Source organism: Herpailurus yagouaroundi, unplaced genomic scaffold (genome assembly GCF_014898765.1).
Source record: "Herpailurus yagouaroundi ecotype Mexico unplaced genomic scaffold, PumYag 191, whole genome shotgun sequence".
NCBI lineage: Eukaryota > Metazoa > Chordata > Mammalia > Carnivora > Felidae > Herpailurus > Herpailurus yagouaroundi.
This window is the reverse complement of record NW_024412422.1, coordinates 1,880,440-1,904,980: the sequence shown is the minus strand read 5'-3', so window position 1 is coordinate 1,904,980 and position 24,541 is coordinate 1,880,440. Positions and strand designations below refer to the sequence as shown.

At 53.9% G+C, this 24,541-nt stretch overlaps 1 protein-coding gene and 1 long non-coding RNA gene across 2 annotated transcripts; both read right to left on the bottom strand.

Moving 5' to 3' along the window:
* On the bottom strand, positions 1-22,601 carry GLTP (glycolipid transfer protein). The gene is made up of 5 exons (XM_040443603.1): positions 22,407-22,601; positions 6,903-6,961; positions 5,734-5,867; positions 2,985-3,135; positions 1-1,161 (listed from the first exon to the last, which is right to left on the bottom strand). The coding sequence occupies exons 1-5, from the start codon at positions 22,507-22,509 to the stop codon at positions 979-981; spliced, it is 630 nt and encodes a 209-aa protein (XP_040299537.1). The 5' UTR covers positions 22,510-22,601; the 3' UTR covers positions 1-978.
* LOC121010177 (uncharacterized) lies at positions 10,199-13,385 on the bottom strand. The gene is made up of 2 exons (XR_005781032.1): positions 11,779-13,385; positions 10,199-11,504 (listed from the first exon to the last, which is right to left on the bottom strand). It is a non-coding gene; the product is annotated as an uncharacterized LOC121010177 (long non-coding RNA).
* Positions 22,602-24,541: the final 1,940 nt, after the last annotated feature.

The following is a 24,541-nucleotide window of genomic DNA, read 5'->3' as shown; positions in this document are numbered from 1 at the left end:
GATTCCAAAATAGAGATTTGTTTATTAAGGATCATTTAGTCTCTGCATAAAAATCACCAATTGTTCCTCAGTGGGTTTTTAACACACATCAATTCTTTTGGGGCTGCTCTGTTCACCCCAACACTTTAAAAAATACAGCTCTTTTTAGCGCCAAAAAGGACAGTTAAGGCAGCGAGGCATTTTTCTTGGGTCTCAGTAGATGGAGGGTTCATCCTCTCCCCCTTGAGAGAGTTCACACAGTAGGTAGTTTCTTAGGTTGGAAAAGCTGTCCCTGAAGAAAATAACTATGCAGAAAAATGCAAATATAGTCACACAGGGCCACTCATTTGTGCCTGATAGCTTTAAAATAACCCTCCCCGTGGCCATCAAAGGCTTGCTGGTTGGTTTCGGCTATAAAAAAACTGTCTGGCAAAAGACAGTAAGAAAGAGCAGTATCTTTAATGACTGTTGTGAGGTCGGGCTGTGCAAACCACATGAGAACACACGCCAGTTTGCTTAAAAAAAAAAAAAAATCCCACAACAGCGGCTCTGTGTAATTTCAGATCAAACTCCTCATGGTCCTTAAAATACCCAAAACATTCAGCCAGATCCTAAGGACACATGCTTCTTTTTCAAGGGAGGGGTATGACACACAGTTCCCCCAGAGTTATGCTCCGCGTGGGGGGAGAAAAAAAACAAAAACAAACCTTAGAACTTGATTAGAAACATTAATTGATCTTTCCCACACTGAAATGAAGGGATAAAGTCAGTCTGTGCTGTTGTGAAATTCAAAGGAGATTCGGAAGTAGGATCGTTATTTATTGCTCCGTGAGGATATACCCCCAAAAATGACTTAAAAATAAAAACCTGGGCCTCCCGGCCCCTGCAGACCCCGGCCGGACTCTGGGCCGCTCCGGGGTGGGGGCACGCGGGCCGGCGGGCGGCCCGCCAGCTTGATTCACAGTGATTCGGGTTAGCCGGTTGCTGGGGTGCACGTGCCTACACCTTGTAGTTGAGCTCGGCGTTCATCTTGGTGTACATCTCGTAGATGACGTCGATGGTGGCCGTGTAGTTGACCAGGAAGAGGCGGACCTTCTCTAGGCACTCTTCCTCTGTCACGTTCTGCCCCTTGGAGAGCGCTTTCAGGAAGTCAGACTTGTAGGGTGCCGCGTAGAGCGCTGCCTTGAGACGGGCGAGATGGGAGGGGGCACAGAGTTAGGGGACCAGCAGGGGCCGCCAGGCAGGGCACAGTGGGGTTCTGGGAGGGGGTGTCCCCGAGGTCCCTGCTACTCATGGTGTCGGAAGAGAAAGGAAGAGGGAGATATGTGTTCCCTTCTACCCCCGTGAGGGACAGGACACCAGCTTCGGGGACAGACAGACCTGGGTTCAAATTCCAGCTTGTGCCGCCGACTAGCTGTGAGCCTTGAGCAAGTTACTTAGCCTCTCTGAGCCTCAGTTTCCTCATCTGTAAAATCGGGATGATAATGGCACCCACGGGCATCAGGTTGCTCTCGTAAGGATCAAGGAGGTTGTGCAAAGTACTCAGCATGGCACCAGGCACACAGTAGGTGCTCAGCATGGACGAGCCGCTTCCCTCTGGGTCCCCTGCTCTGGAGAAGGTGGACTGCTTCTTCAGAGACCGCACTTTCAGACCAGGGGAGAGGGCTGCTGACATGGACGGGGGCCTCTTTTCTCCTTCGGGGGGGCGGGGGCGACATGTCCCTAAATTTCAAGGCTCCCCTGACACTTGAAAAGTACAGAGAACAGGTAACGTGCAGAATTGCAGAGCCAGAAAGAAAAGGTTGCAGCTGAGTCAGAAGCTTAGGCTAGGAGTTAGGCTGGGGTGGGTATAAATAATAATATCATCCATACAAACAGCAGCAGTAAAGCTTTAATTTACTGAGTGTAAACCAGGCACCAAGCACTTTGTACATATTAACTCCTTTAATCTTTACTACAACCCTTGGAGGTGAGGCCTAGTTTACGCCCATTTGAAAGATGACGATGCCGAGGCTCAGGGAGGTGGAATCCCAGACCGCATCTTACTGTGTGACCTTGAGCGAGATAATTAACCAACCTCTCTGAGCACCAGATTCCTCATCTGTGAAATGGAGGTGAGGATGTGCGTTTGTGAAGAGTAGAATGTGTGGGCAGCCCGCCCTGGGCCAGGCACACAGGACATGCTGTTATCACTCAGGTGTGGGTTGCAAGGACTTTGCAGGGGGCAACACAGCGTGGGGGAGGGGGAGCAGGGCTTCATGGCACCCACCTAGGCCCTGCCCCCAGCCCCACCAGGGGGCACAGCCAGAGGTGGCCCAGCTCTTCCTGCCTGTACCCAGACTGGCTCCTGTCCCAGCCTGTGCCATGTGGGAAAGAGACCACCCTGTTGGACCCCGGTTCTCAGGGGACAGAGGATGGGCTGCAGGGGAGGGTGGCCAGGACAGGCTGGGCCAGACGAGGGGCCAAGAGACGAGAGTTAGCCAGAGACAGCATGGGGGGCACCCCAAGGACCTCCTGACATCTTCCCGATGGGCCTCTCAGCTAGTGATCCTGGGGGCCCCCAGGCAACCAGGCTGGTGCTGAAGCCCCACTTCCAGAAACCCTGGCCAATGTCACCCCAACGTAAGCCACCAAGAGCCCTGTGGACCCGCGTCTCTTTAGCAGATGCCCTGGTGGGTACAGGAGCCCTTCTTCCCCTCCCTTCCAAGGGTGAGGATCCGGGCAGAATCCAAGGGGCCAAACAGGCCTGCCCGCCAGCGACCCTCGGTCTTCAAGAGTCTCCGCCAGGGTTGCTCCCACAGCCCCCCGGTCAGGCGTCACGGGACACTCAACAGAAACAGCACGGAGCAGCTCTAGGAACACCCACCACGGCCACAGATGGGGCTGGGCGAGCGCACGTGACAGGGCCCCTGCGTGAGCCAGCCTCACCCTGAATAGGCCCGGCTGGGCCCAACCAGGTCCCCCAGGGCCGCGGCTAAGCTGTGGCAGGAGGGGGGCCAGCTCACCTGAAAGATCTTCTGCACGATCCAGCCGTGGTACTTCTTGAGGGCCATCTCGTAGGCCTTGGTGGCGTTGACGCGGATGAGGTTGGGGTGATTCTCGTCCCGCTCCCCGTCGCAGATGCTCTGGAGGAAGACCTGGATGAAGCGGAGGCCCCTGCGGCCCGGGAGAGAGACTGTGCTTCAGGACCAGGCGCGCTCAGACTCGCCACGACGCCGGCACACCCCTGCACAGACCCTGACGCACTTGGACCCGAGCGCCCGCTGTGAGCTGCGGGTACGCACACACACGCACGCGCACACACGCTCCCCAGTGGTAGCTTCGACCCCGCTTACGTGTAACGTGACCAGCCGGCTCAGCGCAGCGGCTCCTGAGCACCTTGTCCAGAGGAGACCTGCCGCTGGCCGCTGGCCGCGCTCCCCGCCGGGCTGCAAGGTCTACGAGGCCGGGTCTGGGCCTGCCTTGCCCACTTCTGTGTCCACGCGGCCAGCCCCTGCCACACGTCAGCTCGCGGACCACGGACTGCGGGCACACTGACCAGCCCGCCTTGTGCCTGGACGCCCCGCCTCCACCACCGCCCCGAGCCACTGTCTACACCCTCCCGTGGCCGCTTGAGCCCCTCCTCCAGGTCCTTGAATGCACGGCATCTCATCTCCGGCTCCCTCGGCCCCAGGAGGCTAGGCTCGGCACAACCTGCCCGTTTCACAGAGGAGAACATCGAGGCACCCCCGAAAGGCTCAGGCAAAGGCCAGGATGCGAACCCCACTCTCTGACCCCGGAGCCCGACTCCTTCCTTCCCCATCCTTCCCTCTCCCCCCAGAGTCCCTGGATGAGCTGCTCTGTTCCTTCCTTGCAGAGAGGTGGGGATCAGGCTGGCGGGGGATGAGGGGAGGCTTTTAGGGGCAGGAGCACTGGGACTAAAGGGTCTCTTTGTCACCTGTGAGGTAAAGGGAAGTCCTCCATACCTGAATCAGAGCCCTTAACCATCAGGGATCAGCCTGGGCTGTGGGACTGAGCCCAGGGGACAATCCCAGCCCTGTCCTGCTCGGCCACCTCTGCTGAGCCTCTGCCTCCCCACAGCCCTAATGACCGCCCTCTACCCAGCAGCCGGGATGGGGTACCATCTGACCCTGTGGCTGAACACCTTCATGGCCCTCGGTGGCTCCCCAGCACCCCGATAAGGCTGGGACTCACCTCTGTCCAATCCCACCTGGTCCCTCCCTGCTCCTGCCTCACATCCAGAACCTGTGAGACCAGACCCTCCCAGACCAGCAGGCACCGGGCCTCTCCTGCCCTCCCACCTCTCCAAGGCCTCGTCCTCCTGGGACCCTCCTGCTCAGTCCCAGAGACTCTGCCTGGCACCTCTCCTCCAGGAAGCCCTCCCTGACCTCTCTCTGCTCCAGGCACTGCTACCCTGCTGTCAGGATGCACCCACCAGCCAGATACCCTACTCAGGCTGTGGAATCTGAAGAGGGACCCCACTTGTTCGATGCGGCATCCCACACGCCCAGCACACAGCAGGTGCTTATTACATGCTCAGCCAGTTGGCGTCTCCCTTCACCCGCCCTCCCAGTCACCCGGCTCTGCCCATGTCTGATCGGGACACGAACAATCTAACCGAGCTGAACATCACCATCTGCCTTGCTCCTCCTAAGAAACCGGCAGAACTTGCCGATGGATGAACCAGGGGGCAGGCCTCACCGAGAGACAAAAGTGGGTGGGGGTGGTCCCTAAAACATGCCGTGAAGGCGTTAACTGCAGCCCACCCACCCCCTGACGTCCTCTTGGCTGCGCCCTCCAGGCAGCAGACTCTCTCTGTTCCATTTCACCAAAGAAGTATGTGGTGGGGAGAGGCGGCCGGCTGGGGCTGGGGAGAGACACAGGGGAGGAGCACCCTTCCTGACTGCAGGCCCAAGAGAGGGCAACACTAGGAACATCCGTGGGGCGGAGTATGTGCCTGGCTTCATGGCAGCTGCCAGTGGTGTCTACACAGCTAAAGGAGAATTCTGTGGCTGGTAGAGAGCTGTGTGAGCTCAGCCAGCCAGCTGCCTGGGCTCTCTGAGCCTCGGTGGTCTTATCTGTGAGATGAGAACAACTGGATGTGGGGTCAAGTATCTGCTGGAAGGATGATATATATATATAGTGATTATGAGCGTTCTCAAGTTTGGGGTAAGACTGTCTGGGTTCAAATCCCCTATCAGGGTACCCTGCCTCCAGCCCATGGGACAATTCTGTGCAAATCAGAGAGAGTGCCTTCTCCTCAAGACGCTGTATTCCTGTCAAGAAGCTCTCATAAAGTCAAACCTGGCACGTGCATGATGCAACCAGCCCTAGATAGGACACCTTTGTGCAGTGTACAACCTGCACGACTGTGCTTGGCCATTGGGGTCCAGCTCTGACCCTGTGACCTGGGCACATTATTTGGCCTCCAGAGCCCCAGTGGCCTCCCCCTGTGAGATGGGGATGATCACCACACCTAACTCACAGCACACGAAATACGATCAGGCGTAAAAAACGATTAGAACGACGTCTAGAGTAGGCACTCACTTGCTATGCCTCTGATGGGACTGGAACAAGGGAGCATCACCAGCAGGGGGGCCTTGGCCCTTTGGGCACTTTTTCTCAGCATTTCACACACGTGAAAGGAACGGGGGTGGCCTCGGAGGGCAACGGTAGGGTTGGACACTCCTAGTCTGCAGAGCAGGGCCCCCGGGGCTGCACGGCCACACACGCCCTGCCCCCCAAGCCCATCACCTTTTCAGCCACATCAGCGCCAGCGTGGCTCCCACTTTGGGCCACTCTGCTCCGTACATCTCCTTCTCCACCTCCAGGATGTTCTGCAGGGTCCGGAATTTGGCCGGGTTGCTGTCGTACACGGCTTTGATTTTCTGAAACAGAGCACACGGGGTTCTCCCTTGGAAAGGTCGTCCCCACGGACGGACGGCCCCCACGCCTGGTCGGGGAGCACCCCTCTCCTTCCCACCCGCGCCAGCACCAGCAGCAGGGGCTTGTGCCAGTAACTACATGACAGCAACTACCATGACTGTTCACGTTTACCGAGCACCTTCCGTGAGCCGGGAGGGTTGGCAAAGCCCTTCATGGGCGCTGCTCTACTGGATCCTCCCAGTGATCCTGATGTTGCTGTCATGATCCCCATTTGCAGTGGGGAAAGCGAGGCTCAGACAGGGGAAGGGATAGCTGGCAGCGGGATCCGCCATAGACCGGTTCCAGGGTCCATGCTCTCCAACCACGATCGATGGCACCTCAGACCCTGAGCATCGGAAGTGGACGGTCGCTTTGGGATTCAAAGATGCCCGGGAACAAGGCTCCTGAATCGGAGCCAGGCACTTTGGATCTGAATCCCACCTCCGCTCCTTCCTTGCTGTGTGACCTTAGGTGAGCCCTTCCACCCCGCTGAGCCCCGGCTTCCTCATCTGTAAAATGGGGATAATGACAGACCAGCCTCAAAGGGCCGCTGGGCTGACAAAATGAGACAACCCAGCGTGGCCAAGCGGCAGGCCAGGCCGTACGTGGATCCTCACGGGGAGAAGGGCAGTGGCTGGGTGACGGCAGTCCAGGGGATGACCCAGGAATGGGGAGGGGGGAAGGGCCGAGCCAATGCACCCGTGGACTTTGGAGTTTACTTCTTATTTGGTCGGGGTGGATACAAGAACCAGGAGGTTCCTTCCCAGGTCAACCCTTCAGATGATCATCCCCGTCAGGCTGTGACTGCGGGGTATATGATTTCAAAGGAGCACCAAGAGCCCTGGGCCAGATGACCTGGGGGCCAAGCCTGTTTTCCATGTCTCCTTCCTGTTCCTCAACCTGGGGAGCCTGCGGCCAGGAGCAGGGCACTGGTGACTAATGCAGGTTCACAGTCCCAGTGGAGGTTCCGGGCTGTGGCTGCTGGGCCAAGTACATACCGTGATGTTGCCACTTATGTCTGCCTTGATGGGAGTAAACACTGGGGACCCGAGGCAATCTGGGGACAAAACCAGAAGAGAGATTCAGATTCCCAACAAGGAGGAGATTCAGGAACTCCATAGGCCACAGACGCTTGGGAACCGGAAGGCAGTTCACTGGGTGTGTTTAGGGACGAGCGGAGCTGTTTATAGGTGGTAAGAAGGCTTGTGGGTGAGTTAATTTGGAGCAGTGGGCTCCAGCTGAGACCAGTTTCTTGTTGCAGGACTTGTCAGAGCCTTTAAAATCCAACTGGAATATCTAGGGGGCAAATCCTTTTATCCACAGCGCCCTTTGTTCTTGGACAGCACTGCCCAGAACTTTCTGCAGTGATGGAAATGTTCTATATCTGCATTAATATAGACCCCATGTGGCTACCGAGCACCTGAAATGTGGTGTGACTGAGGAACTGAATTTGTAATTTTATTTGACTTTCATTCATTGAAATGTAAATCGCACACGTATTGATCAGCACAGCTGTATACAGTACCTTGCAGAAATAATGTTCTGAGAAAGCCCTCTTGGCCAACAAGGCGGATCACCGCTAATCGCCCAGCTGGCCAGGAGGCCGTCTGAGGAATCTTATGAGGCAGAAGGGCCAGATTTATTAAAAATGACCTTCTCGGGCACCTGGGTGGCTCAGTCGGTTAAGGGTCCGACTTCGGCTCAGGTCATGATCTCGCGTTTCATGGGTTTGAGCCCCGCATCGGGTTCTGTGCTGACAGCTCAGAGCTGGGAGCCTGCTCCCGAATCTGTGTCTCCCTCTCTCTCTGCCCCTCCCCTGCTCACACTCTGTCTCTCTCTCTCTCAAAAATAAATAATAAACATTAAAAAAAATTTTTTTAAATGACCTTCTCATCACCAGCCTGAAAGAGAGAAAGAAACTGGCGACGCAGAGGCTCCACGGTTCGGAGACCCAGCCTCAGAGCCCGGGAGAACACGTCAGCAATGGGGTCCCAGTCACTTAACACAGCGTGAGGGACTCGGGCTCAACCTCCACCCTGCTCTGCAGGCACTGGCCTCAGCCTTCCCATCTAGCCAGTGGGGCAGCAGGACCGATCAGAGATGCCGCGGGCAGGACTTGAAAGAACCCACCTCCAAGGCACACGTTTTGTTTAGGTCTGGAATCGGAATGTTCTTAATTGGAGGGGGTTTTCCCTTCTTGGTGTTACTGGTGACACCGTTTTTTGTCTATGTTTTTGAAGTTTATTTATTTTGAGAGCGAGAGAGCGAGCGAGAGGGAGAGCACGGGTGGGGGAGGGGCAGCGAGAGAAGAAGCGAGAGAGAGAATCCCAAGCAGGCTGCACTATGCCAGCACAGAGCCAGACTCCGGGTTCAAACTCACGAACCATGAGACCGTGACCTGAGCAGAAACCAAGAGTTGGACGCTTAACCAACTGAGCCACCCAGGCGCCCCGCCAGTGACACCTTTGAGTCGATGAAAGGCGGACCTCGAAGTGGGCGGGGCCTGGGACTCTGAGCAGCCAGCCCCCCTCCTTTCCCTCCTTTGTGACCCTCTGGCACTGTCGTGAGGACCTGAGACACCCCACAGGTCAGAGCCCCTTGCTGAGGACTTGGCATGGAGGAAACACGCAGGGAACGGCTGGTTCCCTCGTGAGCAGGTTCAGCGCGACCCTCACCCTCAGAGCCTGAAGCCAGCTGTGCTCCCCCAACACATTCTTCCCCCCCTCGTTGCTGTGTCCAGAGACCACAGGGCCCCGGGGACACAGACGCCCGAGCAGGCCACCGTGGGTACCCACGGGAGGGACATGCCAGACTCTCCTCGCCCGGCAGGTCAGGCAGGGGCCTCCGTGTGCACGCCACCTTGGCCGGACGGGAGCAGAGGCTTGGGGGAGGGGCAGCTGCAGACTGAATTCCACCCAAGGTGACCCGGCACACCTGGCCAGCCATCTGGAACAGTCCAAGCACAGCTGTTAAAAGAGGTGCATTGGGGAAACAGCTTTAGACACTATAAATGAAATACCCCAGAAGCCAGTGGAAAGAAAGTGGGGAAGGCATCCAGACAGATGGGGTTTGTTTGAATCCTGCCCCGGCCACACCCCAGTTGAGCAAGTCTCCTCGCCTGGGTGCCTCGGTTTCCTCTCATGTCAAATGGGGCAGTAATAGTACTTAATTCATAGGACTGTCACAGGAATTAAAAAACCACGTACTGGACGCATTTAGCAGAGTGCCCAGTGCACGAACACTCAGTAAGATGGGTTTTGACCACGTTCACGACTTCAAGCTCCGTGGTCCTGCAAACGTCAGCCAGCTGTGCTCAGAAGCCACGGGGCCCTGCGGAATCTCTGTCCGACGGGAACACGCTTGGCCTGTATCCACATCCCTCTATCCTCTGCCTTCCTGAGGCCCCTCATCAGGCCCAGGGCAGGCTTCAGGCACGGAATCCTCGGGCTGATTGGCCAGCCTTCTGTCATCCACTGGGCTTCTCTCCCGTGCCTGTGGGGCCAGACCTCCTTCCACGGGGCCGTGCAGGGGCGGCTCCCGGGTGCTGGGCTGGGGGTCCAGTCGGCCTGCCCCACTTAATCCTGAGCACTCGGGCCTCCCAAACTACCCCATCCCAATCTTTCATCTTGCCTGACGCACCACTGACTTCATCCAGCAGGGACGGTCGTGGAATTTGCTAACCCTGGAGCAGGTTACTACCGGCTGCCGCAAAGGACGAGGCATTCTGGACTTAAATAGTAATGCAAGCAAGCCAGTCACAGTGACTGTTCCCTCTTGACTGTGCAGCCAGGGGTCACCAATGCTGACCCTCACGGGGGCCAGGCGGGTCCCCTGGATGTGCTGCATGGGGACTGACTGCTCCTCAGTTCTGGCTGATGGCTTCATGTCCTCATCCTCCAAAAATGCATAATGTCCAAAGATACAGGGTGAACTGATGGATGGAAAAACAGGTGCAGTAAAATATTAATGGCAGAATGCAGGTGGTGGGTGTGCAAATATTCACTGTAAAATTCTTTCAATTTTACCTTATGTTTGAAAATTGTCGGGGCACCTGGGTGGCTCAGTGCGTTAAGCGTCCGACTTTGGATCAGGTGGTAATCTCACGGTTCCGTGGGTTTGAGCCCCACATCAGGCTGAGTGCTGACAGCGCAGAGCCTGGAGCCTGCTTTGGATTGTGTCTCCCTCTCTCTCTGCCCCTCCCCTGCTTGTACTCTGTGTCTGTCTCTCTCTCTCTCTCTCAAAAAAAATAAATAAACATTTAAAAATTAGGAAAAAAGCTGTCGCATTTAACATGCTGGGGGAAAAGTCAGGGCTTGTGTTTTTTGTGGGGGTTTTTTTGCTCATAAAGTCGTATTTTTTCCTTTTACTTTTTTTCTGAGTCCGTTTCACGGTGCTTGTGGTTCCACGTGTCATTCTATTTACCACCCATCTCCCCCTTGGACTTGAGCTCTGAGAGGGCAGGGACCTGGTCACCTGGGTCCCCCCCTCCCCCCCGCCCTGTGCCCCCTGTGCCCAGCATGCGTGGCACGAATGAGTGGCCCGACGGTGGAAACTTCCCTCCAGTCCCACTTTCTATCCACCCACTGGTGGTGCCGATTGACCCGACGCATGGTTCTAGAGGCACCCATACCACCAAGATGGCGGAGAATACGGGGAGGGGATGGGGCCCCAGTTTCTCTGATAAAGGAGAATGTAGGAAGACAGGCCCTGGGGGAACGCGCGACGTGGGGAGGCATCATACGTGCCAACTGAGCGCTCGGTCTGCGTGTGATCGCTTTCCCCGCTACGGGCCGAGTCGAGGAGAACCTTCCATGGGAGAACGTACAGACCCGGGGCTCCGGAACCAGTCATTGCCAACCAAGCATGGGCAGTTTACCGGCCTGTCCCAGTGACACAGGTCACTGAGCATGCATTTCAGAGACGCAGAAAAATGTTATCTGGCCTCCTCGGCTCTGAAAAGAGCTCTTGTGCAGTTTCTGAGCAGTCCTGCCCCGGTGGCAGGGAGAAAGGCTTTTTGTTTCACGTTCTCCTGACAGTGCGCTATGCGGGTCACGAGGCCGCTGTGGTCAGCAGGAGCCGGGCCCTGGGAGCAGTGGCTATTGTGTGCCGTGGCCACCACGCAGGGACACAGCTTCTGCTCCACCAGGGAGGGCAGAGATGCAGGGCCTAAGTGTACTTCTGGAGCAGGGAGCAGAGGACGAGCTGAGAGGGACGGCGGGGGGTGGGGGTGGGGGGGTGGGCGGACCCCAGGAGAGAGAGGTGGGGAGGCTGACCCCAGAGTCCACTTCCAGCAGGAGAGGCATCTCTGTGCACACACAGACGCGCACGTCGGGGTCAGTTTCGGAGCACCTGGGAGCAGGGAGGAGGCGGTGTGGTGCTCTGAGGTCTGCTAGTCTGGGTTCAGGTCCCAGGTCTGTGACTTTGGACAAGTGACTTAACCGTGCCAGGCTCAGGTCCCTCACTGTCCGCAGCCCACAGGTGCCGTGTGCAGGTGCAGTTGAGGCTGAAACCTGCTTCAATATGACCTGCTGAAAGTTCCGGGCTTGTCTGTCTTTGGTGCCGTCCAAGGCCGCCAGGCCCAGAAAAGCCAAGGGACTTGCCTAGGGTCACAAAGAGGAAGCCAGGCACTCAGACGTAATTACAGAACCAGGCCTGTTCCACTTCTCCCTCACCTTTCTTTCTAGAATGTTTCCAGCCAGGTGAACTCACCAAAAAGGAGAGTACTCTGACAGGAAAACCAGAAGATGATTTTAATCGCCAAGCACATGGTGGCCTTTTGAATAGTTTAAACTCAAGCTGGCCCCTGCTCTGGGCAGACTGTGACACTACCCAGCCTTACCTTTCCTACAGAATGTAGCCGTGCCCCAAAATTACCTTTCTTGTTTTACCAGTTTTGCAGATATACCTCCAAGTTGGTTTTTATTGTTGTCAGCAAACAGACTCTTTAAAATGCCATCCAGAAGCCCTCTGCCAAAAGGGAGGGAGGGGGTTTGGATGGTTTCCTAGTTCCTCATCTTACCTCCAGGGAGAAAGGAAGTTGTGAAAGTTGTGAGAGTTTCTTTCTCTGTGAAAGAATGAAAGAAAGAAAGAGAAAGAAAGAAAGAAAGAAAGAAAGAAAGAAAGAAAGAAAGAGGAAAGGAAAGAATAAGCTAGAACTCCAACGTCTTACTCCATAGGACCACTCCTAATGGGCACAGATTCTAAATACAGATAAGCCTTGGTTATCTGGAATATGTGGCAAATGGCCACTTCTGTTCGGTGTGGAAGGTTTTTCTAAGCATGCTAACTCAATCCAGAAGGCATAAGGAAAATACCACAAAGCTCATTACAAAACCCAGAAACCTCTTACATGGGGCATGAGGAGATATCCCATCACCAATCACAGGCAAACAAACTGATGGTCGGAGGGCTGGTCTGTGAAACAAACCATAGACTAAAGATAATTATCCTTAATATGTAAAGAGGTCTGATAAATCAATAAGAAACAGCCAAACCTGATAGAAAAATGGCATAACATAGAACAACAACAAAATGTCTTACCTTGACAATAAAAAGAAGATAAAATTAAAACGGCGAAATATTTTTTTAGCTGTCTAATGTAACGAATGCCCCAACCTTCTCTAGTTCAACCACTCTGGATGAAACAAATCAAAATGTAACACAAATGTCCCTGCTTTCGTATACCAAGCCACGCACGGTTTTCTAAATAGGGCCATCATCGATGATAGGAATTATGATAAAGGTGTGAGCCAGTAACCTCACAGACCCCCTGAACCCTTCACTAAGTGGCTCTACGTGGCATTTTCAGGTTTTCAGGACCATGTTGCCTAATCGAAAAGAAATTGTTCTTGACGGGCAAGGAGCACCACTCCCTCCTGCTTTTGCTGTAGCGCTTTCATTCTGCCAGATACTTGGGAAACAAATAACGAAGGGGGTCAGCATCAAGGTCAAGCATTTTGTGCAGGACCTCCGTGACGATTCTGGCTGGACAACCTCCTACCTGGGATCCGCCAGGGTTCAGATGAAGGAGGTTGCCCAGAGAGCAGAATGCCCCACAAGCCATCGGTCACCATATGCCACCCAGAATCGGACTCGTTCCTGCTTTTTCCAGCTTCAACGTGGTTGGAAAGCGACAGTGGTTATGAACGCTCTGAGCACGACCACAGCACACAAATGCAAGCTTCCCCACGACACCTGCCAGGCACTGGGCAACGGGGCGACTGAACTGCCCTGCCTGGACCCCCCTCTCATTCCATCTCAGGAATAATTTTGGCAGAGGAATAAAAAGCACTCCTCTTCTTAGACACAAGGCTTTGCTTTCAGCCTGTGTGATTCAGGATGGAAACCCTGACCCCAACCAATACTTACTTCAAAAAGGAAGAACAGGATGCCTGTGTCATTGATGCTAGGAACCTGGTTTAGGAAGGTTCTATTTCATTTTTTTTTTTAAACGTTTTTATTTATTTTTGAGATAGGGAGAGACAGAGCATGAGCGGGGGAGGGGCAGAGAGAGAGGGAGACACAGAATCGGAAACAGGCTCCAGACTCTGAGCTGGCAGCCCAGAGCCCGACACGGGGCTCGAACTCCCGGACCGCGAGATCGTGACCTGAGCCGAAGTCGGATGCTTAACCGACTGCGCCACCCAGGCGCCCCATGAAGGTTCTATTTCAAATTCAATTTTTTTTTTTTTTTCAGTAGCTGGATAATTAGGTTCCGTTGTTAAAGATACGGGGCAGATTAACTTTACAGGTCCTGGGTTTTCAAGGACCATAATGGGAGGCACTCAAATTACAGCTCATGGAAGTGAATCATTTATTAATCCACAGGCATGTGGTGTGTGTGTGTGACAGCTCAGTCTATACTAAGGCCTGCTTTGAGAATGCCCACCTTCGTAAAACTAAGACTTCTCGAGATAAGGCATTTTATTGTTCTGTGAATTGTCGTTTTTAAAATTTTTACTGTCTAAAGAGGAAAGGATGTTTACAAAACAATCCTGTGGCACCCGGGTGGCCCAGAGGGTTAAGCGCCTGACTCTTTGATTTCAGCTCAGGTCACGATCTCATGGGTCGTGGACTTGAGCCCCGTGTCGGGCTCTCTGCTGTCAGTGCAGAGCCCACTTTGGTTCTTCCATCTCTCTCTCTCTCTCTCTCTCTCTCTCTGCCCTGCCCCACTGTCTCAAAAATAAATATTTAAAAACAAAAGAAAACCAATCCACAACACTGGTTATAAATTAAAAATCACCCCTATGGCATGCCAACTCCCTTTGTCCACAGTTGTCCCCTTCAACAAAAGCCACCCCTGAAGTAGGGATGTGGCTGGGAAACTCATTTTTCTCTACTTGCTGTGTGGCCTGGGAGAAATCAGTTAACCTCTCTGAGCCGCGGCTTCCTCATTTGTAAAATGAGGCCGACAACGGACCCTCACCTCACCGGGTCGCCGGGAGGTTTAAATGAGGTGTTGTTTAAAGGGCTTTGCACGGTCTCTAGCACCTAGTAAATGCTCAGGAAAAAAGAAACTATTCTTTATGCTTATTATTATTATTTATAACCTCATTTTCATCTTTCTCAACAGACAAAGCTTTTCTTCAGAGAGGAAATCCAGAGAAGAAGGCTCCCAATGACTGAGAAATCACAGAAGAAAGAGAGTAAGGGAGGGAGGAGAGAAAGTGGGGCCTACTGATGGATATGGATACAATTAGCAGGAAACCTCCTGTCATAAAATAAGGACTTCGAATGTACTCCAGACCATTAAAAAAAAAAAAAAAAAACGGGCTCTCAGACGAGAGTGGAGTGAGGGAACTTGGGGGAACAGCACGGCAGAAAATGAATCACTTCCGAGCACAGGAAAGTGTGAGCTGGCTGGTTTTTATAGGACCCTGGAGAGGGCGGATCAGCTGTAATGACTTAAAAGCTCAGATACAGTTAACACGCTAACCAAAAAAAAAAAAAAAAGCCCCCGATACAAGTAACACTGTAAGAAAGCAACAAAAGGAGTGAACATCCACCCAGGCGGTTTTTAAACTGAAACAATGAAACCTAAGACCAGAGCCCCTCCGGGTGGCTCACTGAAACCAGCGCTGCTCGGCCAGATGGGGATTTCCTAGCATTCCCCTCCCCCACTCCCAAACAGCGGGGAAGGACCAGAAACTACTTCTGCCCTGAGTAAGACCTCCCGGGTCTTTGAGTGCTGCCCTCCCTTATCACAGGGCCAGCCCACTTCTCAGCTCCGTGGACCACTTCCCAGCTGTGCCGACCTGGTCAACTCCCTTCCCCACTCGGAACCTCGGTTTCTTCTTCTGTAAAATGCTGCTACTCCTTCCGAATTCGTAAGGTCATTAGAAGGCTTAGAAATGAGACAGAGGCTCGTTCAAAGCTCGGCACGTGGGCGCCACTCAAGACAGGAGTCACGCTGGCTGTGATCAGGGTCGTGCGTTATATTTTACAAAGCCCTCTGTCACTCGCTCTTCCCATTCATTCCCTTTCAGGTCGACACCTCTGGACAGCTCCGCTCTGCTGGATGCACTGCTGGGCCCCGGGAGGGCCCGACCTCTGCCCCTGAGGGATTCGCAATGGGGCACTGTTCCTCCAAGCAGCCCTGTGCTGGAGGTGAGGCAGGCCTGGATGAGCTAGCAAGAGACAGAGTGGACACTTTCCCTCCTACTTCTCCATTTGAGTCCGTCCGGGAGCAGAAGCCAGACTTCAGTCCTTGACCTCAGGGCCAGACTTTTCTGAACATGGGGACGAGGAGGATCTACTCGCAGTCACTGGAGGACAAAGCAGGCGGGCACCGGTGGTCTGTGCTCCGCGCTGGTCTTTGGATATTATAAATGAGGGTGCTGGAGCAGTCTCAGACCAGCAGCTGGTCCCAAGCCCTGGCCGTCGGTCACCAGACCCACAGATGGAGAGACAGCTTCTTTCTGGAAATCTTTGTTTCTTTCCCAAGGGCTGTGTGGCAGTGTCTGAAGGCCTGAGGCCATCCGTCCTATCTGGGCAAAGATGAAGCGATTCTGGGCGCTGAGCACCAAAATCATTTGGGAAGGTCACCTCCATCCTTCTTGGGAGGCCAAGCCCAGTCAGGGCTGGAGGCCTAGACAGAGAGGGGATGAACTTAGGCGTGGACACGGCCTTGGCGCCGTGGAACCAGGACTCAAGCTCGCGTGGGCTCGGCCTGCCGCCAGGGCCCGTGTTTCTTCCCATTCATCTACCTACGATTTTCAGAGCAAGGCCTTCAGCAGACAACGGACCCAAGTTCAAAGTGACTTCTCCCGGTTGAGCTTCAAAAGCAGCCAACTCACAGCTGTTACAGACACAACCGGCTAACACAGGGGAGTCAGCGGCGCCTCTTTCATCAGGGGTCACGCAGCTCTTCCCCAGGTGAGATCATGAGCGTGACACATCAGAAGGACATCGGGCACACAGTAGGTGCTCCTCAAGTCTGGTGGCCCCCACCCACTACCTGCAAAGGCACTGCCAGCCACTAAGAGTCTCCTGGCAGTTTCAAAATTGCAAAACCCTATTGCAGAAAGTGTGTTTTTGGCCTCTTCCTCCCACAGGGACACAGTTTCCTCTAAAAGCATCCCTCACAGGCACACAGTCTATGTCCGGTCCCTACAGAATCCAGCCTTCAACAGACACTCAACCAAAATGATAACTAGGGGCGCCTGGGTGGCGCAGTCGGTTAAGCGTCTGACTTCAGCCAGGTCACGATCTCACAGTCTGTGAGTTCGAGCCCCGCGTCGGGCTCTGGGCTGATGGCTCAGAGCCTGGAGCCTGTTTCCAATTCTGTGTCTCCCTCTGTCTCTGCCCCTCCCCCGTTCATGCTCTGTCTCTCTCTGTCCCCAAAATAAATAAACATTGAAAAAAAAAATTAAAAAAAAAAAAATAACTAACCTGCTATAGTAAGACGGTTTAATCTAGTTTCTTGCTCATCTTTCTTGCGATATTAGCTTTAAAACACCGCAGAGATCTGATAGGTGGTCCCGAGTCCCAGAAGGTACTTGTTGCCCTGGGGCAGATAACTTCCCTCAAACAAGGGGAACTTCTTACTCCCAGGCCAAGGGGTGTTAAGTGGGCTGGTTCCCAGGCGGTTAACGCCATGTTCCAATTACAGGAGAAGCTGACCTGTTTGGGATGACTGGGTGACTTCTATATCCCAGTCATTCAAATTTGCATTCAAATGAGCAAGGGTTGCGGGGGGGCCCAGCTTGGAGGGCCAATTAGGAGGCAAACACCCGGGAGGAAAGCTGCATATCTGGTTTGTGGTTCCGGACTCTTGAACCCGTCACTGTGCCCCCTGGACTCTTTAGGGGCCATGCAGGTGGCTCCACGCGGGGCAGAAGAGGGTTTCTCGTCTGCCAGACAGCAAGTGGCACATGGCCAAGACGGCTGCATAAGGAATCCTGAGGCCTGAGGCCCGAGTTCTGGTTTGACCTGAGCTGTGGCTGGGCTCCACTGGTTGGTTACCCCCTGGCTGTGTGACCCTGGGCATGTCACCTAACCTCTCGGGCCTCGGTTTCTCTGGCTGTATAACAAGAAGATAATTCTGTCCTTCTGGGCTGCCACTGTCCCCCCCCCCCCAAATAGAGCGAGCACTGAACCAAAGGGATGGGAAATCACTCTTTCTGGGGTTTCCCCTAAGACTATTTAATGAGCACCAGATACCTGTAAGGCCTGATTCTCTGAACATCCATTTAATTACATAAGAGATCTTAAGGAAGAAAAATCATCCCCAGAAAGTGGATGTCAAGAACTGAGAGATGGAGATCATTCCCTTCCACTTCTGCATCTTTAGTTTCTCCCTAAACAGTGAGAACAGACAGGCGTGACTTCATGCACCACGTCCGACTGACCTGGAACAGCGTGTTAAGAAAAACACCGAGGCTGTGTCTAGACTAGAAGGGAGAGAGCGGTATCATGACTGATTAATAATGTCATGTCTGCCATGGGTACGGTTTATGAGTTATGTATTTTTTTAAATTTATTCATTTATTACTATTTAAAAAAACTTTTAATGTTTATATTTATTTTTGAGAGAGAGAGCGGGGGCAGGGGAGGGGCAGAGAGAGAGGGAGACACAGATTCTGAAACAGGCTCCAGGCTCTGAGCTGGCAGCACAGAGCCCGATGCGGGGCTCGAACTCATGAACCCTGAGATCATGACCTGAGCTGAAGTTGGCTGCCTAACTGACTGAGCCACCCAGGCACTCCATGAGTTATGTATTTTAATTCAGAAAGAGAGAGAAAAGCAAAATTTCTTCTAGAAAGAACCCAGAAAAAAACAAAAACAAAAACAAAAACAAAAACATGGGAATGGAACCAAAAGCATTCACTCAGCAAATATCACCAGCTCACCTGGGGCCAGGTGCTGAAATAGCTCAAAGTCACAGAATGTGATAGGTTCTGTGGTAGTCTAAGGGAGTCAGGAAAGACTTTCCGGATGAAGTGACTTTCCCGTAGGGATAAGCGGAGCCCAGCCAGGCCAAAGGAAGGTGGTAGGCTGGAGAGGAGGAGGGGTGTGCCGGGCAGAGGCAAGTGATGGCATGGCACCACTTGTGGGGCTGCAAGCCATCCAGAGAGGCTACAACACAGATTTCAAGGTGGGGTAATAGGGAGCCACGGAGGCTTCTAGGCAGGGAGTGACCAGATGAAATGACATCCCTGTCTCTCCCTCCCCCTCTCCCACTGCCTCCGCCCTCTAATTGTTAGTACTGTAGAACATTGCTGCATAATTGACCTAAAAGATGAGAGAGGAAGCCTCACAGAAGTCAGTTGCAAGCTGATCACTCAGACATGAGATCCAATTACTGGGTCAAGGTGGAGAAAGAAGCCAGACAAGGGGCTGGACTCTAAGTGGACATAGTAAAGTCCAGAGATAAGGACGAAGGGCTAGCCCAAGATGTGATGCTCTAAGCCACACCAGACCCGCAGCCCGAGGAATCAGCATTCACCCGGGCCGACCAACTCTGTCACAAACCACACCCGACAAAAGTGAAAGAAATGTGATTGCTCTAAAAGCTTTCGCATCCTTCAACCCAGCAATTTCACTTCTAAAAATTACAAATAATATAAGAAGTACACGAAGAAACATATACGAGGATGTTCACTGCAGTGTTGTTTACGAGAGTTGTTTACGAGAGCAGACCACGAGAAAAGCGATGTGCGTGGCCCACAGCAGGGGACTGGTTAATTAAAGGATGACCACATTCAAACAAAGGAATTCTAAGCAGCCGTGACAAATGGTGACAGGCATGGGAAGATGGTCATGCTATACAGTGGGCGGAAAAAAGCAACTTATGCATTTTCCCTTAAGACGGACAAAAATGAGTCCAATAGGAAAGTATTTCGGAATGTCAACAGAGATGCTCTCAAAATAAAAACAAGCAAACCAAAAAACCCGACCTCAAAAGGTTCTGAGAGGATTAGAGTACTAGCACATCGTAAGTGCTCAACAGATGACAGGGAGATTTTTATTTATCATTTCTTCTTGCAAAGTTTTTCCTTCGATACACAGATCTTCCTTACAGCATTCAATACTTTTTAAAAACACAGCTTTCTGGGGCGCCCGGGTGGCTCAGTCGGCTGAGCTCCCGACTTCGGCTCAGAGATCATGATCTCGCAGTTCATGAGTTCGAGCCCCACATCAGGCTCGCTGCTGTTGGAGAGGAGCCTGCTTGGGATCCTCTGTCCCCCTCCCTCTGCCCCTCCCCCACCTGCGCTCTCTCAAAAATAAATATTTAAAGCAAAACAAAACAGCTTTCAGCCCTTTGCCCTATTTATATGAAGAACAGTGGTTCTCAAACCAGATTTTGTCTCCTTGCACAAGTCGTTGTCCCAACTTGGGGACAGGGAGGTGTTACTGGCATCGAGTAGGTAGAGGCCAGGGATGCCACTAAATGCACAGGACAGCGCCCACCACAAAGCATGATCCTGCCTCAACCATCAGCCGTGCCATGGTGGAGAGACCCTGATTTAGAGGGAAGCGTGGCTGCAACCTATTTCAGACTTCTTGCATCCACTAAGCCAGACCTGCCCCATTCAAGAAGACACACGCAAGCCACCCGGATCATCCAGGTGACCACACGCCCCCAAGATGAGACAGAGCCCCTGTGTTAGAGCTCACGGTGGATCTCAACGGACCCCTGAGTCCCAGAGAAAGGCCACTGGGGGGAGCATCCTCCTAAACCTGAAATCCTCAGGAGAAACTCTTCTCCCAGACAAGCACAATGGTTCAAAATGGATTATCACATTTTTTTTTAAGAGGGCTAAGAATTATTCTGTGTGGGCCAACCCACGGAGGCGTCTGTATAAGTGGGGCCTCTGTCAACAGATGTGCTGCCCCACGGCACATGGCTCACAGCAAAGACAAGGGTCCTTTCAGATCAGAGGAAGGGAGGAGGGGATGCTCTTCAGCCCTGGCATCATGGCCCTGCTGGCTCCAGGGGCCACCGTCCCCTCTCCTCTAAAAGCAGCCAGATGATCGCATCCGGTGAGGGTGCCCCCAACTGCAGAACCGTAGTACGGGCACCTTTGCCGAAGATAAAGAGATTAACTTGGGGTTTCTCACCTCGACAAGGCAAACATTTGGGGCTGGATCAATTCTTTGTGGTGAAGTCGTCCTCTGCATTGTAGGGTATTTTGCTGCATATCCCTGGCCTCTACCCACTGAATGCCAGCAGCACCTCCCTGCACGCCACCCCCCCCAGCCCCGCCCAACACACACACACACACACACACACACACACACACGCACACACGCACGCACAAGCTGTGACAAACAAAAATGGCTCTAGACATTGCCAGCTGTCCCCTGAGGGGCAAAACCGCCCTCAGTGGAGAACCATTAGCTTAAACAGATTCTGAATCCTTGTCCAGGGCAAGCTGGCTGAGTCCTGCCAATGTTCACAGAACAAGAAGTGGTGGGGGGTGGGGGGAGGCATGCAAATAAAAAGTTCCTCAGTGCCAAAGCCAGTGAGTTCCCGATCCCCTGCCTGGAGAGTCAGTGTTATTTCAACACTGAGATAACTGATAAGAACATTTCAGACACTCCATGAGGATGGACTAAGCACCTACTATGTGCCAGGCACTGCTCTGGATACTGAGGGTGCAGCTGCGGACATAAAAGGCCAAGACCCTGCTCTCGGGTTGCCAACCCAGGTCTGAGGATCATACGAACCAGGTGACTGCACTCACTCAAACCCTGATTAATCATCTACTATGTGAAGGAACCAAAACTGGACCAAGGAACTGATGCGATAACCGCTCCCCCCACAGCTAAGATCCATATGGCATTTAAGGCCTCACAGCTTTACGCACATTTACCCCCTCGCGGCTAGCCTGAGAAATCAGCAAACCCATTTCACAGATGGGGACCACCCACTTAGGGGTAATGGGAGTGGCTGTCCGTGTGCCAGATCTCTTCAGCCCCAGGTCGGTGTTAAGGTTCTGTTAGTTTGTGGGTTACAGCTGAACTCTGTCCTGGGGACGGGTATCTTCCTGCAAGGCCACCGAGTGAATGAGCAGGGCAAGGCGCAGGGCAAGCCCACATGGAAGGGTCAGGTTGCACCTTTAGCCAGGACCCGAAAGGCAAAGGGCAGCGGCTGGTGGTATTGTCTTCTATTTCCCATTTTCCATCCAGGGCCTGGGCCGGGCTCAGGGAGGTGAGGAAGGACGCTCTGAAACCGGCTTAGCGACTGCCTTCCTCATGCTCCCACAGCCTTCCTGGACCTGCCATATGAGGCAGGGGTCTTCTTCCAGAGCCCATGCCAAGCACTCTGTGTCTGATGTCACCCCACAAAGCAGCTTCCCCTGACCTGAGCCCTGTTCTAAATGGAGGAAAAACTTCAGGTGGTTCCCCCTAGAAAGGGGTGCCAGAGTTTTGCGAATCCCTCTTCAAAACCTCCCTCCTCATCCTTCCTCCCTTGGAGCAGGGCTGGGGTGTCTTTGATCTGGAATGGGGGAATTGAGGAAAGAAGGGTTCACACCTGCGAGGGGGAGGCTGGAGAATGTAAGGAAAAGAGAGGGCTTATGGAATGGGAGGGTTATGTTAAGGGGAGGGAGTTGAAAGCCATTCTGACAAGCAAGAAGGGAATGCTAGGGTGAGGGATACAGGATTTGGGGTTGAAGGGGCGGGATGCTTTCGGGAAGATGGGAGGATTGGCAGTGTCAGGGGTGTCTGGGGGAGAGGGATGATTGGGGGAGCCCAAGGAAGTGGAGAACTGGCGCGGCGGGAGGGGGGTAGGCATCTTAAGGAAACGGTGGAGTGTGAGGCGGTGGAGATGAAGGAGTGGAGTGTCTGGAGGAGACGAAGGATCTGGGGGTGTCCGGGAGAGGGAGGACCTGGGGTGCCTGTAAGGAAAGAGGGGTCTCGGGTGCCTGGGGAAATAGGATCTGGAGTGTCCGGGAGAGGGACGGCTGGAGGATGCTCGGGAGGAGGGGGGTTCGGGTGCATCTGGGAGCGCTCCGGAGAAGAGCTGCGGGCTGGCTCCCCCATTCACCCCTGCTCACCGAAGAAGGGCGGCAGGTGGGACACCGCCTCGAGGAAGGGCCCCGTCTCGATCTGCTTGTCCGCGGGCAGCGGCTTCAGCAGGTGCTCGGCCAGCAGCGCCATTTCGGGGTCGAGGCCGGCGGTGATGCCCCAGCCGGCGCCGCGGGCGTCCACGCCGCCCCCCGGGCCGCCGCCGTCAGCGCTGGGGCCGTCACTGCCGCCCGCCGCAGACTCAGGGGACGCCAGCGTCGCCACTTCCGCCCTCGCCGCGCCCGCGTAGCCGAGCGCTCAGCGCCGCCCGCAGGCCAAGCGCCTAAGCGCCCAGACGCACTGCCCCGCCCCCACCCGCCCGCGCCAATCCGCGCCCGCCTTCGCGCCCGCCCGCCCAATCCGCGCGCGTCGCCGCCCGCCTCCCCGCCGCCATTGGTCAGGGGGCGGGGCCGGCCAGTCCGGCCTGAAAGCGCGCGGACTCGCCAGTCTAGGTCCGCCCAGGTGAGCCGCTCCCAGGTGAACCTTCTGCGGGCGTTCCCTGCGGCCCCGGCGGCGTGTTCCCCCTCCGCCCCCAACCCGGGAGGACCGGCTTGGGCCGGGTCCTCGCCTGATGGGGGCGTAGAGCTGCCCAGGTCACAACTCCACTCACCTACCAGCCCAACTTTACAGCCCAACACAGCCAGCGCCCCCGAGGACACCTGTTTCCCCAAGAACAGAGCCTGTCTGTCCTCCAACAGCCCCAAGCAACCTGTTGGACGCTGTTCGGGTCGCAGTTCTCTTTAGCTGCAACCAATGGGGACGTTTGACTGTTCTTCAATGATCTTTCACCTGTTGGACGCTGCTCAAGTCACAAGTTTAACTCAGCCATGCCTAGCTAAGACTCCCGTTTCCTGAAATCTGGGGTCCTGTCTGACCTGAACGGTCTGATGTTACCTAAGGGACCTGGCCCAGTTTACCATCCAACTCAACCACCATCAGACTGAACCCTTGTTTCCCCAAACCTAACCTCAGACCGATAGCCCAGGATACATGGTTGTCACCACTTGGAGCACAATTCACATCAGCCACAACCCACCTAGATCCTTGTGTCCTAAAACCCAATACCCATCTTCTCCAAAGAAATCTAGCACACAGTTGTTGAGAGCTTCTCATTCATTCTGGAATTAATATTTACTTGTGCCCAGTCTGTGCCGTGCACGGTGCTAGGTAGGAATTGTGGATAAAAGGTGTGAACAGTACAGCAAAATTCCTGGTCTTGTGATGCTGGCTTTCTAGTTTGGGAGACAATACAATACGATACATAAGTAAGACAATTTCGGACACTAATAACTATAAATGAAGAAAATAAAACAGAATGTCAGAGGGCGAGTGAGGGAGATAGGATGTAGGAGGTTTGGGCAATAAGTATCTACGAAGAGCTGAGATCTGAAGGAGTATTAGGAGACAGCCAGAGTGGCTGGAGCATGTGCAAAAGCCTTAAGGTGACAAAGAGCTTGGGTGTGTGCAAGCAACCGGTGGGGGGGGGGGGGGGGGGCGGGTATGAGAGTGGAGAGATAGGAGTTTATTTAGCTAAGGCAGGTGAGCAGGGGCATGTTGGGTTAGGTAGGGGGTGATACAGAGTTTGGACTTCATGTTAAGGGCAATGAGAAATCACTAGTGCCAGAAAAATCATTGCTAAACTATATGAAATATTCTTAATTTAGTCTTTCAGGAGGCAGATGGGAGAAGAGAGAGATTGTTCCACATCAAGGCTATAACCCAAGTGCAGTTGGGAAGTGAGGGGGTCTGTCTGAGGGAGACAAAGCTATCATCATTCTTGCTCATGACACAGATCTTGACATGCCCCATCAAGTCAGATCTCTCACTGATAGGAACCCAAGTCATCAACCTTGGCTTGTTCCCACCCCACCCAACCTCCCCACCTCAGGCATCTTAAGATACCATCTCCTTGAAGCCTCACCATCCTACCCAGCACCCTGACCCAGTGCCAGTACCCCACCCACCTTTCAGACACCTCCATCAATTCCACAGAGAGATCACAACCTACTACGAGGACCTCCAGCATCAGACAACACCCTGATTTCTCAACTTGCAGCATCCCAGCCAAACCACCCAGAGACTATGGCCACTACAAGAAATTCAGGTCTAGGGGTGCCTGGGTGGC

What these genes read in the sequence shown, in the direction of transcription:
- GLTP (XM_040443603.1), bottom strand. Translation starts at nt 22,509, where the DNA reads ATGGCGCTGCTGGCCGAGCACCTGCTGAAGCCGCTGCCCGCGGACAAG. An exon ending in ACATAAGTGGCAACATCACG is followed by an intron (nt 5,868 to 6,902) that starts GTATGTACTTGG and finishes GCTCTGTTTCAG; the next exon opens with AAAATCAAAGCCGTGTACGA. An exon ending in TCGTGCAGAAGATCTTTCAG is followed by an intron (nt 1,162 to 2,984) that starts GTGAGCTGGCCC and finishes GCCCGTCTCAAG; the next exon opens with GCAGCGCTCTACGCGGCACC.